This window comes from Phytophthora ramorum (assembly GCF_020800215.1).
Source record: "Phytophthora ramorum isolate Pr-102 chromosome Unknown Phyram_PR-102_s0005, whole genome shotgun sequence".
Classification (NCBI taxonomy): domain Eukaryota; phylum Oomycota; class Peronosporomycetes; order Peronosporales; family Peronosporaceae; genus Phytophthora; species Phytophthora ramorum.
The window spans coordinates 1,929,173-1,942,616 of record NW_027150651.1 but is presented as its reverse complement, the minus strand read 5'-3'; the positions used below and the strand labels follow the sequence as shown (position 1 = coordinate 1,942,616).

General features: G+C 55.0%; 8 protein-coding genes across 8 annotated transcripts; 3 read left to right on the top strand and 5 right to left on the bottom strand.

Annotated features, from left to right (window-relative positions):
- Positions 1-462: 462 nt before the first annotated feature.
- Positions 463-1,177, bottom strand: KRP23_6336 (Peroxisomal membrane protein 4; the record flags this gene model as incomplete). The annotated part of the gene is made up of 2 exons (XM_067891517.1): positions 463-1,031; positions 1,099-1,177. 2 exons carry the CDS (start codon positions 1,175-1,177, stop codon positions 463-465), a joined length of 648 nt encoding a protein of 215 aa, XP_067745865.1.
- Positions 1,178-1,246: 69 nt separating this feature from the next.
- KRP23_6335 (uncharacterized protein) lies at positions 1,247-2,135 on the bottom strand (the record flags this gene model as incomplete). The annotated part of the gene is made up of 2 exons (XM_067891516.1): positions 1,247-1,511; positions 1,573-2,135. 2 exons carry the CDS (start codon positions 2,133-2,135, stop codon positions 1,247-1,249), a joined length of 828 nt encoding a protein of 275 aa, XP_067745864.1.
- Positions 2,136-4,359: 2,224 nt separating this feature from the next.
- On the bottom strand, positions 4,360-5,503 carry KRP23_6334 (Cyclin-dependent kinase 5-like protein; the record flags this gene model as incomplete). The annotated part of the gene is made up of 4 exons (XM_067891515.1): positions 4,360-4,545; positions 4,626-4,803; positions 4,901-5,056; positions 5,130-5,503. 4 exons carry the CDS (start codon positions 5,501-5,503, stop codon positions 4,360-4,362), a joined length of 894 nt encoding a protein of 297 aa, XP_067745863.1.
- Positions 5,504-5,765: 262 nt separating this feature from the next.
- On the bottom strand, positions 5,766-7,028 carry KRP23_6333 (D-glycerate 3-kinase, chloroplastic; the record flags this gene model as incomplete). Its single annotated transcript, XM_067891514.1, has 5 exons — positions 5,766-6,018; positions 6,103-6,210; positions 6,275-6,350; positions 6,415-6,574; positions 6,648-7,028. 5 exons carry the CDS (start codon positions 7,026-7,028, stop codon positions 5,766-5,768), a joined length of 978 nt encoding a protein of 325 aa, XP_067745862.1.
- Positions 7,029-7,394: 366 nt separating this feature from the next.
- On the top strand, positions 7,395-7,730 carry KRP23_6332 (uncharacterized protein; the record flags this gene model as incomplete). The annotated part of the gene is made up of 1 exon (XM_067891513.1): positions 7,395-7,730. The coding sequence occupies one exon, from the start codon at positions 7,395-7,397 to the stop codon at positions 7,728-7,730; it is 336 nt and encodes a 111-aa protein (XP_067745861.1).
- Positions 7,731-8,409: 679 nt separating this feature from the next.
- Positions 8,410-9,298, top strand: KRP23_6331 (uncharacterized protein; the record flags this gene model as incomplete). The annotated part of the gene is made up of 5 exons (XM_067891512.1): positions 8,410-8,486; positions 8,563-8,596; positions 8,660-8,803; positions 8,875-9,010; positions 9,087-9,298. The coding sequence occupies 5 exons, from the start codon at positions 8,410-8,412 to the stop codon at positions 9,296-9,298; spliced, it is 603 nt and encodes a 200-aa protein (XP_067745860.1).
- A 289-nt stretch (positions 9,299-9,587) lies between these two features.
- On the bottom strand, positions 9,588-11,608 carry KRP23_6330 (CBS domain-containing protein CBSCBSPB3; the record flags this gene model as incomplete). The annotated part of the gene is made up of 5 exons (XM_067891510.1): positions 9,588-9,800; positions 9,877-10,698; positions 10,765-10,824; positions 10,889-10,992; positions 11,071-11,608. 5 exons carry the CDS (start codon positions 11,606-11,608, stop codon positions 9,588-9,590), a joined length of 1,737 nt encoding a protein of 578 aa, XP_067745859.1.
- A 509-nt stretch (positions 11,609-12,117) lies between these two features.
- KRP23_6329 (uncharacterized protein) lies at positions 12,118-12,885 on the top strand (the record flags this gene model as incomplete). The annotated part of the gene is made up of 1 exon (XM_067891509.1): positions 12,118-12,885. The coding sequence occupies one exon, from the start codon at positions 12,118-12,120 to the stop codon at positions 12,883-12,885; it is 768 nt and encodes a 255-aa protein (XP_067745858.1).
- Positions 12,886-13,444: the final 559 nt, after the last annotated feature.

Here is a 13,444-nt window from a genome sequence, read left to right as displayed (position 1 = left end):
TACCATCCATGCATAACATACCGTCCAAGCATAACACTGGCCACAGCCCAGCGCGTGAGCGGTTCACTGCGAATCCTACGCTGATCTTCCGCACACTCCAGTTGTCACACTAGAATTTCAGCTTGAAGTGGTGAGACGGAAGGAACCGCTTTTCCGAGCTGATGGCCCAACCGCAAGACGTCGGAATGCAAATCGGTCATCCACGAGCAATCGACACTCGAACTTTGGTTTTACGGCGGTCTCTGTCTGCCCTTTCTTCAGATGTTGGGCAGGCCGTCAAGACCGCGGTGACACGAACACGAAAATGCATGGCAATTTCAACAAATTGATAGCAAGCGTCGTCTACAGGTTACAGTCTTGGAGACGGGGCCGGGAAGCCACACACTGCGACGAGCTCTGCGAAGAAGTCGTCGTCGCTGGGTGGTGGCACCTTCGCAGCGCCCTAGGACGAAACTGCTGCTATCAGATCCGCAGCCACGTTAGCAGAACGACAGCGGTCGTGGCCGGCGACGGGAGGAACTCCACGAGGCCGTCCTTCCAGCGGCAGGACTCGTCGTAGAGGAACTGCATGCTCTTGAGCAGCGACGGGTGCAGCGTGTTGGGCTCGTTCTCGTAGAGCCACATGACGCCGGCCCAGACCACGGTCGCCACCAGCGGGTACACGTGCTTGAAGCGGTGCTGCGCGAACGGCCGGTAGCCCTTGGCCGCCAATACGCGTACCACGCTGATGAGCGCGCGCGACATCAAGTACATGACGATCTGGAAGTTGACGCTCGAGTAGCGGCCCCACACCAGGTAGCCACCAATGCCGCCCGCCACGGCCGCGTGCCAGTGCGCACCGGGCTTCCCCACGCCCGAGGCCACGTGCTGCCCCAGCGCGTGCTGCTTGTGTACGCGCAGCACCGCCAGCACAGCCTTGTACACGCCCACGAAGAGTGCCAGGTTCTTGCTGTGCTCGAACGTGAGGCGCACAACGCCTCGCAGTTTCTGCCTGATCGAGCCCTTCTGGAAGAGGAAGATCATCACCATAGCTGGCCACACACACGAACCATCGTCAGCTAGGAACGAGGCAGAAGCAGGCACTGGATACACACGTACCGTGCGGGGCGCGCACCTTGGTGCCGTAGAAGGATCCATTGCGGACGCCGCGTAGAATCGCCAGCACCGCGTCCTGCATGCTTCCTTCCTGTGCCTGAGCGCAAACCGGCGAATGCAATTGGACGACGCTGATTGGCTCATATCTACCCTATATCAGTACTTCCCGTTGAAGTTGGTGGGTTAATGAGCGTAACAGCTGCTCGTAAGCTTGTGTGACGAGTGAGAAGGCCCCGCTTAGCTCATGCTGCCATGATACAGGCAGTGCTGCGACCAGCGCGTGCCACTTGTCCGGATGCCACTCCAGCGACCGACGGTGATAGGCGCGGCGGATGGCAGCGCGGCTCTTCTCGCCCTCGTTCAGGCCCAGCAACGCCCAGGCGCTCATGTCAGCACGCGGGATGTCCATGTTGCTACTACAATCACAATGCAATCAGTGAGGGTGTAGGCACAAACAGATGAAGCGGAGCTACGTACGTGAACAGGTCGTAGAGTGGACGCGGCAGGGCCAAGAGCACGCTGCTCGGAGGGACGAAGCCACTAAAGCTGAGACCGCCAATATTATCAACCCAGTACTGTCCGCAGGAGATGGCGTTGAAGTGAAGTGCACGGGGTAAAAGCAGATGTTGCATCTCATACTGCTGAGAGTGCCGCGCAGGAGATCGAGCACTGCATTGGAAACGGGTGAACAGCTCGTCGCATCGAATTTTCAGCGCTTCGGCAGCGTGGTCAGGGTGCACAACAACACGCGCAACTTCTTCGGTGACACCTTCTCCTGCACGAAATGTGAGGGTAAACTCTCCAGCAGCAGTAAATTGCAGGCTCGAGAAGATGGCGGAACCGTTGGCTATCGTGGCATACGACGGTCCTTGCATTGCTGGTTGCTGGCGGTGGATATAGTCCTGCTGCTGGGCGTGACTCCCGATAAACACTGCGTTCACGTATACTACACTGCTGCCATGAGTCTGGTACTGGCAACCATGGTCCATTGGATCACCGTACTGGTCGAGCACGTTCAGCACGAGTTGCAGAAGGCACATGGGGCGAAGCTCCGGGCAATTATATGAAGCATGGGCAACCCCCAAAGCCGCAGGTCGCGCCACTGCTTGTCGACATTCTCTCACGATTAGGTTATTATCTAGTGTGCGAAGAAGCAAACGTGAATGCCGAATATGGTGCGCAAGACAACGACCTGGAATCGTTGACGTCGCACCAGCACACACTTGAGCCACCATGTGCGAGGGTACACCCAAAGATGTCGGCACTTCCTGGGCACACCTCGCAGGCGCAATACTCGCTGCTGATCGGCATAGCACAATCAAGTTCGTTTCGTCCATCCCAAAGGGGGCCTCAATAGCGCACGCTGCAGGTGCTGATGTGGTTGCTCCTCGACACAAGGCCACTTTCGCGGACGGCTGGTTCGCAATACGGGAAATCACCGACTCGACACATGACGCAGGAGCTGTACTCTCAGCTTGCTTGCAAAGTGATATTTTCAGTTCATCGTCGTAGAACAGCGGGGAGGCCTTGAAGCAGTGAGCAGGCTCCAAATTCCGTGCACCATGACAAAGCTGAGCTGCTATCTTTCCTGATATTGAGGCGGTGGCTTGGAGGAACTCTGTCACACATTCTGCGGAGCCCAGAGACTCTGTTTGGCGACAGGCGGCTACAGCGTCGTTGATATCCAGACGCTGCATATTGATAAATCTCCGAAGTGACTTAAGACACAACTGGGGTGCACCGGACGTAGCCTGCTGACAGAGCTGTACACGAAGTTTAGCCGAAAGCGTTTGATCTCGCTGTGTATCTGCCAAGCACTTGCTTGGTGCGTCCGATGTAGCTTTCTCGCATAGCTTAACAGCAGCAGCGGATACTGTCATGTCCAGGTCATTTGAGCCATCTAGCGACACTGCTTGCTGAAGAAGTAACCGGGATTTTGAAGCACAGCTTGTAGGGTAGAGCGAAACGGAATCTCCATCTTCCGAATGTTCAACAGACAATGTGGAAGCCGCACAGAGTCGAAGAGCTTGATCAGCAGTGAAAGCGCGAACTGGGAGACGACGCACGCACTCAATCACAGTGGTGGCATTTGTTGCGCGGCGACACAAGTTAGCCACAAGCGTACCGAACTCTGCTGTCGGAGAAAACGATGGATTGGAAGGTAGCAGCAGTCGTGCATGAATCTTTATCTCCAGGGCACAGTCAATCGGGATAGTCGCAGCATCTGCAGCGGCATCCTTGCATAAAGATATTTGGCCCTCTTGATCCATCCAGCGGAGTTTCTGCTGCGCTTCCAAGAAGCAAGTGTGAGGTTGGGTGGTGACAGCAGCATCCACACTGGAAGCTCCAGCACAGACTTCAGCGATGATAATCGGTGGGATACGTTTCTTGCCGAGCGTGGAAGCGCACTTCACAAGAGTCGACAGACTTGCGCCTTCCCCAATGTATTGGCAGAGCAGGAGGGCGCTAATCGCGCTGCTTGCACCGAATCTCAGATGAGGTTGAGCTTGTTTTACACATTGCTTCAAAGCAGTCACTTGCCCGTCAAAAACCCTGCAGATTCCAGCAACAGTCTCGAGTGCATCTTGAGCATCTCGTTTGCTGAGTGTTTTACTCATCCCAAGCCAGAGGAGTGTGCATTTGGCGGGACGGTCGTCTTGAGCATGCCGGCAGATTTGGACGAGCGGGATCGCAGCACCTACAGGCCCCATCTCTGCTTCGTTACTGGAAGTGGAGGCGTAAATGAGCATCTGCTGCCGCTCTTGTGCTGATAATGCAAGCCAGCACTTGGCGGGGCCTGTATTCTGTGCTCCCGAGCACAGCTGAACAATTGACGCGCCGCGTAGCAACTCAATTCGTGATGCAAACTTTGCAGTCTGCAAAGCTCTCCCTCCTAAGGCCAGTTTCGCACATTGGCCGGGTGCCGATGGATCTTGGCGGATACGACTTTCAGCACACAATTGCTCTTGCTGAGTCTGTGTGAAAGATCTAGGCACACTGCGAATGCACTTGGTCCACGGTTCCTTGGTGTGTGCAGTTCCTGCAGCACAAAGAGATAGCAGGAAAATAAAAAGCACCCACAGAGCAGGATTTCGTCTCACCTGCAGAGCATATTGCTTCATCCTTTGTCCTGGATGACCCTTTGCACCGAGTGCCTCTTCACACTCCAAATTTACCAATTTTGTATTACCATCGCTCTTCTTCCTCGACAACTGCACTATTCGTTCTTGTGTTGCCAAGCGCATGTGGCTACTGATCTCAGCATCACTGGTTTTCAGTAAGCGCCGGGGACAAGTCGCTAAAATACGGGTGGACCATAGCTTCAGCCGCAGTGATTCGCTTTGCCGGGTCGTACTGCAGCATCTGCTCTAGCAAGTCCACGCCATCCGCGTCAAGTGTCGGTACAAGGTGCGCCAAGCTTTCCGGCGTCGGGTAGACAGGGAAGTCCCGCTGTAGGCACACACGTTCACACGTTAAGGTTAGATGAATAGCAGCGAAACACGACGAAAAAGAACGAAACAAGTTCTCACTCGATAGTCCGGGAGCTCCACAATAGCGGGGTAAATCTCGACCGTAGGCGTGCCAAGCAGGCGGAAGATGCGGTCGAGCTGGTCGGCCTCCGACGTGCCCGCAAATAGCGGACCACCGTTCGCCATTTCGGCGAAAATGCAGCCCACACTCCAGATGTCAACAGGCGTCGAGTATTTCCTATAACAGAACACGATCCGTCAGTCAGATTCACAACACACACAAAAAATCATTGCAAGAAAAATAACATGTACAACATGTAGCTATCGAAACGTACCGCGACCCCATGAGGACATCAGGCGCGCGGTACCAAAGCGTCACGACCTCGTGCGTGTAGCTTCTCACAGGGATGCCGAACGCACGTGCCAGACCAAAGTCGCCAAGCTTCAGCTCTCCCTCGCGGTTGATCAGCAAGTTCTGCGGCTTCAGATCGCTATCATTACAGAAAAATACACACTACCCGTTAGCACATTATTTATCATCAAGCAGCAATTGACAGGACGTACCGATGTAGCACACGGTGCTGGTGGCAGTAGGCGATGCCGCGCAGGAGCTGGTACAGGAAGGACTTGAGGATAGGCTTCTCCAGCCCCTTCTCGCATACATCCAAGTACTTCTTGAGGTCCTGGTCCAGGTACTCGAACACGAGCGTGAGCTTCCGCTCCGTGTGCACGATATTGTACAGGCGCACGATGTTGCAGTGCTGCAGCTCCTTGAGCAGCGAGATCTCGCGGATGGCCGTGCTGGGGATGCCCTCGTCCTCGGCCTCCAGGCGGATCTTCTTGAGCGCGATCACTTCGCCCGTCACGCGGTCCTTGGCCTTGTACACCACGCCGTACGTGCCTTCACCGACCTTCTCCAGCTTCTGGTACCGCTCCATGGGCTCAGGCGTGTGGAGGGCGCGAGTGGCTGTGCCGAAGGTAGGTCTCTGAAATCTGACCAGGCCGTTATTACCACCCACTTTTCTTCAGTTGGGTCAATTTTTATTTTCGAAAACAACCCTCGTCTTTTTTCTAGATGAAGAAAAGCCACCATTTCAAAAAGACATGGGTAAAACATATCAAGAGCGAATAGAACCCACAACGGGCGACGGGTGGGTGAAACAGAATCATGCCATTTTTGAGCTGCTCGAAAGTGAGCATCTAATCCTTCAGTGCTTCAGATGTGAAGTTGAACTCCACCGGCTTGGCCGCTGGTTCGCGTGCTGCCGTAATAGAGAAAATGAGGCGCGGCGCAGCGGCCAACGGCGACATCGAGTCCGCCGGGTCCGCGTAGAGATCTTTGAGATACGTCTTGTACGCCGGCATGAAGCGGTCGACGAAGTCGCGCACCTCGTCAGGGGTCATGGCTGGCTTCTTGGCTTCCCGCAGAAGTTGCTCCGGCTGCTCGCGCCACCTGCTCGTTGTCAAGAAGATCGGTCAGAGGTGTAATGCCTGCAATGCTACAATTGCTATCTTAGAGAGCTGCTGAAAAACGTACTGGTAGACCCAGTCTAGGTTGTCAATCTTGATTACAACCAGGCCGTCTAGCTCTTCGTAGAACTTGTCGAATGCAAGCAGCTCCTTGTTCACGGCCGTCATGTGCTCACTTCACCAGCAACATAACGTTGTTAGGCCGATTACTCCTTGAGCAGCGATTTCAATGTTCGTACCTCAACTCGGGGCTCGACTCATCGATCGCTTGGAAACCCATGCACCAGCCCTCAATCAGCAGCACGTCCAATGGACCTAATATGTGTACCTCGCCATTAGAAATACGACCGGCACACAACCATCTCTGGCATTTGCACACCTTGTTTGCGGTCCCACTCAGACAGGGGCGCGCGGTCGCCTCGGCCATTGTATTGCGACTTGTCGTAGCGTGGTAAAGCGATCTCTTCGGTAGAGGTCTTGCACTCCTTAACCAGTTCCAGCAGGAACGGCACGTCCATCGTGCCCGGGTTGCCACGGTACTGTCAATTCACCAAAGTCAAGTCAAGTTTGCCACTTCATGCCCCACTAAACAGCAACAAAACAAATCCACACCTGAAGCAGCGGATTTCCTGGGTTGGCCTTCGCTAGCGCCACTTGCTGCTCGTGCTTCCAGTAGACATCGTCCAGCGACATGACGGCGCACTTCTTACCCATGAGTGCCAGTGCCTCCTGCATGTACATGGAGGCCGTGGTCTTGCCGCCGCCTTGCGGGCAGCTCAGACCAATGCATACGCAACGCTTGGCGTCGCCCTGCTTCTTCTGCGCAGCCTCCACGACCTCCGTCGTCCAGCGGAACATGGGCAGGTAGTAGTCGTCCACGCGGCGTCGCAGCGCTCGCTCGTCCACGGGCAGCGAGCGTTTGGCGGCGTCGCGACGGATGAGCGCCTCGATGCGCTGGCGCAGCTTCTGCGTGCGATCCAGAAGGGCTGCCATTGTGCTTGGTCCTGCTAGTCTTGGCGCTGCTTGGTCGATTGACGGTAAGCAAGCCGCACTTCCTGGTGCAGAATGAGCCGAGTCATAGATACGAAGAGATCATGTCCCGATACCCATAAACTTTCCTTTTTTTTGGGGGGGGGGGGGGTTATGTACGCCAATTGTAAATTTTTCAGGTGCAATTCTGCCTTTGCGGGGCAGAATCTTCATCTTTGCTTGGGTAGACACAGCTACGATGAACAAAGGGCAGAAGTTGGCGCAACAAGCTTGTGCGAGCCGAAAACTAGCCGCACATGGCGTGGTGGTGTCGGGTAAACCGAGAACGGGGGGTCTCCTGGAGACAATGGTGCGCGTGTTCGATCCTTGATGTACGACACCGCCTACACGTTTCGTTGGCTTGGCCTCGACCTGCGTGATAACACCCGGGAACAAGCGTTCACCAAGGTCACAAATGTGGTTCTCATTTCGGCGCTTGTGTTCACCGTTTGGGCATCGTGGCTTGAGGTAGTCGCCACTACGGCGTTCAACGACTATGGATCGTCGTGGACCGAGGACGTCAAGGACATCGCGCGCGCTTTCCTCTGCACCGGCATGCTCTTCCTGCACTTCTCCGTCATTAACAGTGTGCGTGTGTTACTCGCGGTGAATGAAACAAAGGACGACCACCAAGCGACGCGGCTGCTTCAGAGACTCGAGCTGTGATTCACGCTGCCGTCCATTTACTTTTACCTTGATGTTGGCGGCGGAACCTTCGGCTTCCTGATCTGGTTCCCAGCCGCGTTCCTGCTCAAATAAGCGCTCTCCAATATAGCGGCGGGGCTTGCAACCATCGGTATAAACGCGCCTACTACCAGTTCCTCATCTTGTGCGTCTACAACACCCGTCGGGAATCCAACCTCAGGATCCCTTCGCATCCAGCGTGGCTGACTCGCCTGGCGATGGTGACGGACAACCGGCAGAAAAACGGAGAGGAATGACGCAACACTAATAAAGCTGACAAAAAATGGCTCCGTCACCCCGGCAACAAACGACGAAGAGGAGTTGCATCAAGATGCTGCGACCAAGCTCCTTGAGACTGAGCTGGATAGTATCGGGCAGAGCGCCTTATTGCCGCTTTTCATCGACAAAGGTTGGACGAGATTGACGCAATAGCGGAAATGCAAGAGCAGAGATAGCTCCACTCAAGCCAGGGCACGCTGCTCGCCTGCTACGCCACATTTTTGAATCCAAGTCGATAAATTGGGTCGAACATGTTGAAGTAAGCACGAGGTACCCAATTAATTAGGGTTTTAGGTACGTATTTTTTCCCAGTGAATCCCATACCGAAAGAAGCTCCAAGGACCGCAGGAGACGAACGCCGCCACTCTCCCAAGCCATCCCGATGGACTCACCATCAGCCGCACCCTCTTCTCCGCCCGCCCTACACGATGAGTGGGCGCTCGTGAATGACGAGGCCGAGTATGTGGCATGAAATGCCCCTTCGATGGTCGAAAGCCTACAACTAACAAATTATTTGGCTTGTTCTGCTGCTCAGAATCGTCGCGTCAGTGACAACTGCACATGAAGCGGTGAGATGGTGTCATTTTGGCGCTGTGATTTGGAATTTATTCTCATTCTACTGGCTGGCACAGGAGACGGAGCACGAGGAGGAAGCGGCCGAGGCAACAAATACGCAAGTGCCGAAGGGCTTCCTGCCCATTCGTCTACGACAAGGCGAAGAAATCCGACCGGCGTGGTTCAAGGCTGCGCAGCAAGTCGACGACTTTGTGGACAAGGTCGGCGGAATTCGTGTGGGCTGCTGTTGCTGGTCTTTTCGCCTTACACTGACCTTGTTGTTTTGATTTAGTTCTTTGCCGAGGAGATTGCCAATGGCAAAAAGATCCGGCTAATTTACATGGGGATGCTGCTGCTTCCCACTCGGTCCCTGGGGGAATACGGCATTGAGGAGAACGGTGTGATCCACAGCGTCATTACCGATGCCCGTACGTGTTGAAGGCGTGTGTAGCGCCTTATGGAAAATTGATGGCTTCATTCGTGTTGTGGAATGGTTTTATGCAGCCCTAGCTCCGCACCCGCAAGCAGCTCTGCAGACCAACCTCAAGGCCTTGAACCCACAGAACTCGCTGCTGGTTCTCACGGGCGTCTTCCTCTACGGTCTGTGGACACTGTTCTACTACTTCCCGCAGTTCTTTTCGTGGAAGTCCATCGTTCTGCTGTCGCTCTTCAGCGTAATGCACATCTCGGCAGCAGTCTCACGCATCGCTTCCTGAAGGATACCGGTAGCTGATGATCGTATTTCTCGTCGCTTGAGCCCCGCCAGACTGCTTCACGTTCTGTATGGCCCATTGCAACCGCTTGGTTTTTGACCACTGAATTCTTCTTAGGCAGCCATATTTATTCAAGGCCGCAAATTTTGTTCACGTACTTCGTAATAAAACTTCATTCGATCTCGAGACCCACACCGCGCCTCGGGCACCGATTATAAACCTTTCGTAAAGACTGACTGCGGCGGCAACATTGTGGGTTAACGCACAACACCTATCCTGATAGTTCGTTCGGTTACTTTCGTCTGCTTAAGAAAAACGAGGCACCAGCAAGAGCTGCCACCGCAGCGGCGTATACGACCATACCGATCGCTGTATCACTGTTGTGCGCGAGCGCGCGGCGCACTGCGAGTCGATAACGAGGAATCATCAGGCGGATGTACTTGTTTCCCCAGGTGCGAGCTCGGTTCACAGCATCTTTCAAATCGGAGTCCTCGGAGAGCAATATCTGCAAGTAATGAAGCCCACATGAGCGATTAGTTGCAGGAGTGGAGCAAGTCAAACACGTTAACTTATTTACGTACATGGTCGTTTTCGTCATCGACGTAAACGATTCGACGGATTGTGTTGTCACCAAGTCGACTCTGAACATCCACCAGGAGCTGTTTCACTGATTCAGCAGAGCTAGTGAACCGATGGTTGTTCCCGTAGCAGTCAGCAAGCTTGTAAACAAACACGTCAGGTACATGTTCGCCTTCGTCAAGGGGGTTCTCATCCAGCAGTCCTGGGTCGCCTGTGCCACTTGTCCCAGTTGACGATTGGAAGTCACTCCACGTTTGCCGTCCAACTAGTGATGCAATGTCTACTCCATCGACATCGGGGTCTTCTATGCCCACGTTTGATCCATCGTCCTCGACTTCTTCAGCAGCATCTTTTGTGCCTTTCAGGCTGCTGCGAAATTGATCCCAGAGTGGCTGGACACTATCGCTTTTTACACTTTGGAATGTGCCCATTTGTTGAACGACGCCACGCGTTACCTGAAGCACGTCTACGATTCCAACCAACCTTTTACCACTGTCGAACACGGGCACATGCAGAAACTGTCCGTTGTGCATCGAATGAAGCGTTTCCAAGATTGTAGTTCCCAGTGTGGCTGTCCGAAGATCGGCTGTCATCACACTGGATAGCAGACACTGACTCGGTTCAAGTGACATGGCCACAACACGCCGCATCAAATCCTTGGTCGTGAAAATGCCCACTGTTCGATCTGCTTCATCGCAAACCATGACAGCGCTAGTCTTCTGTATTAGCATCATGCGGGCTGCGTCCATTGCGGTCGACATCGGCCCCAAGGCAGGCACCTCCGATCCTTCCATGATAATTGCAGATAGCGTTGGTAGAAAGAGCTACAGCAACAAACACAGCAATCCATGAGAATTCAGCGCAACAATCTTGTACAAATACCGTCCCACCTTTTGCCGTAACGACTCAAATAAATTAGCTTCTGTAGACCCAGACATGCTCTCCTGCAACTAAACGTTTACCAGCACATCATCATCAATTTGAGCAATCCTCTGCGCAGTTCCCCACTCGTACCTTTCTCACAGTCTCCTCCAGTCGGTCAGACGACTTTCGGTATGCATGCTCCAGCTTGGCAATAGCTTCATACAGACACTTCGCGATGTCCAGAATGCCCACCACTACACCCAAACCACCAAGTACGGACACGTATCAGTCCACACAGCTCACAAATTTCCCCAGTCCATCTACTCTCCTACCTTTGTCATTGTCTGTCACGGGCAAGTGGCGGAACTGGCCCGAGATCATTTTCTTCAGCGCGTCGATCGCACTCGCGTTGGCCGACACACAGGACGGGTCCGGCGTCATCACTTCGTGCGCCAGCGTCCGCGCGGGGTCTCTGCCCACCGCCACCACCTTCACCGCGACGTCTCTGTCCGTCAGGATGCCCGTGAGCAGCCCGCTCCTGTCCACGAGCAGCGCGGCGTCCGTCTTCCGTTCCACCATGGCTCGCACACACTGCGCTACCGTCGCATGGTCGCCCTGCAGCAGCGCGCGCGATGGCCGCATGCGCTTTACCGAGCGGCTGTGGCGGCTCGAGCGATGCCGCGCTCGCTCCTGGACGTCTTGGGACGGGGCGCTCGTCTCATGCTCGGGTTTGACGCTCTCTGACGACGCAGGCGGTTGCTGCTGCTGTTGCTGCTGCTGACGCGCCTTGGCCTTGCGCCCCGCCTTCTTGGTGGAGAACACGAGTTGCTGCGCCCGGGGCTTGCGCGCGTCCTTGTCCTTGCGCTGCATGCTGAGGACTGCGACCTAAGAATCCTTCTCCGACCTTTCAAAAGCGAGGTTCGGGGTCCAATTGAGTTTGGCAGGGGTAACCTCCATGTGGGAAGGCATGCGGTTGCGTAAGAAGCAAGTCAGTGCATAAGTGCATTGTCAAATGACATGCACATTTTGTCGTCGGCGTGAATGTACATGTAGCAGGTTGAGCATAGCTGGGTTGCGCAGTTTACTTTTGTCATGCTCAGCATTGCTGAAGCAGCATCTCTACCCCAAAGCTTTTCAACACCAAAGCGCAACAGCTCAGCGAATGAGTGCCAACACCATGCAGCAGCAATAGCCTCGGCTGTTGCTACGAATTGCTTTGGCTATCTACATGTACAACTAGTGGTACGACGCCATTGAATATTTTTCTACACATTGCAACTGGCCTCGACTCGGAACGAGTGCCACTGCGATTGGCCAAAAAAGCCACAGCAAAGTGAGATAACAGAGAAACTCTGATTTCAAAAGACAGGAAGACAAGCATGATGGATCCTAGCACGGTGTTCCTCGTGGACGACGACATCTTCTCGGCCGATGAGGCGCGCATGATGACGCAGGAGGAGCAGCTGTCGACGATCCAGCCGCGTCCGATGGACGAGATCCTGTACATCGCGTCCGTCGTGGCGCAGCGCCACCTCCCGGTGGACGTGGTGAACAATGTGCTCGAGTTTGCTGGCGTGCTGCTGGCGTTCCAGACCGAGACAACAGAGCTGCGTCGCGGACGCAACGACATGAACGAGGACTATCTGCAGTTGCAACTCCCGACTGTAGAGGAGCTGGAGGTGCCGCCCGGAGTGGACGTGAGCAAGTGCTCTCTGCTGGTCGCCGACTGCGAGTCCAAGGACCAGGGCTGGGCGACGGACGCACGCGAGCACAACGGCACGTACCGGCACTCCAGCTCGTGGTGCGAGGTGGCGGTGACGTCACCGACGGCCGAGGGAGAGCGCAGGGAGACGGCGCGCGTGCCGTTCTACCCGAACCTTCGTGCTGGCAGGAATTTCCGCCACCACCGCAAGTACTTCGACCGCTCATCCGGCCTGCTGGAGCATATCAAGCTGGGTGACTGCGTGTCAATCGTGCTGCGCTCGCAGTATCCTGGGTGGACGAACACGGCCAACTACGGCAAGCTCGCGGTGTGCTTCGCCGTGGAGCTGAAAGACAATTTTTCGTTTGTCGACATCCCGTTTCCGAGCGGCTCTGTCCTTGAGGAGGAGACTGCAGGGCCTTCTATCCCATGCTGTCTGCAGTAAGAGGGATGCAACTGTATCAGCTCTGCCAGGCCGAGCGCGGCACCTTTTTCATATCGTAAGTTAGCTTTGATTAGCGCTGTTCTCGCTTTGTGGGCAGCAATTGAATTGTAGACAGCATTCCAGTGCCTTGACGCGTTTCTCGTGACCGAGCCTCGAAATGTAAACCGATTTGGTTGCCCTCGTGCCACTGACTAAGTGGCACTGAGCGCTAATCGCGGTAAAGTATACTTGGGTGCGGCCAATGAGCAGTGACGTTGTCGCCTCCGACGCGCGGATTCGACAGTCCTGCCGTTGTGAACTCTCCCGTGGAAAGGATGACCGCAACGGGTCACGAGTCGCTCAGCGTGGAGGCTCCACGCTGAGTGCTCCCTCAGAATTGAGCAGCACGCGATGGCGATCAGCCTGAAAGCAACAGCGCCGTGCATACTGCCGAGCAGCGCAGACTGGCATTCCGGTGCCTTGCGGATTGAGACTCAAGCACGTGACTCAGAGTCGAACACGTTGAAGTGCCGGCGGCGATTGGAGCAACGCCGGAGCGAAACGGCGCGAACCGTTTCTG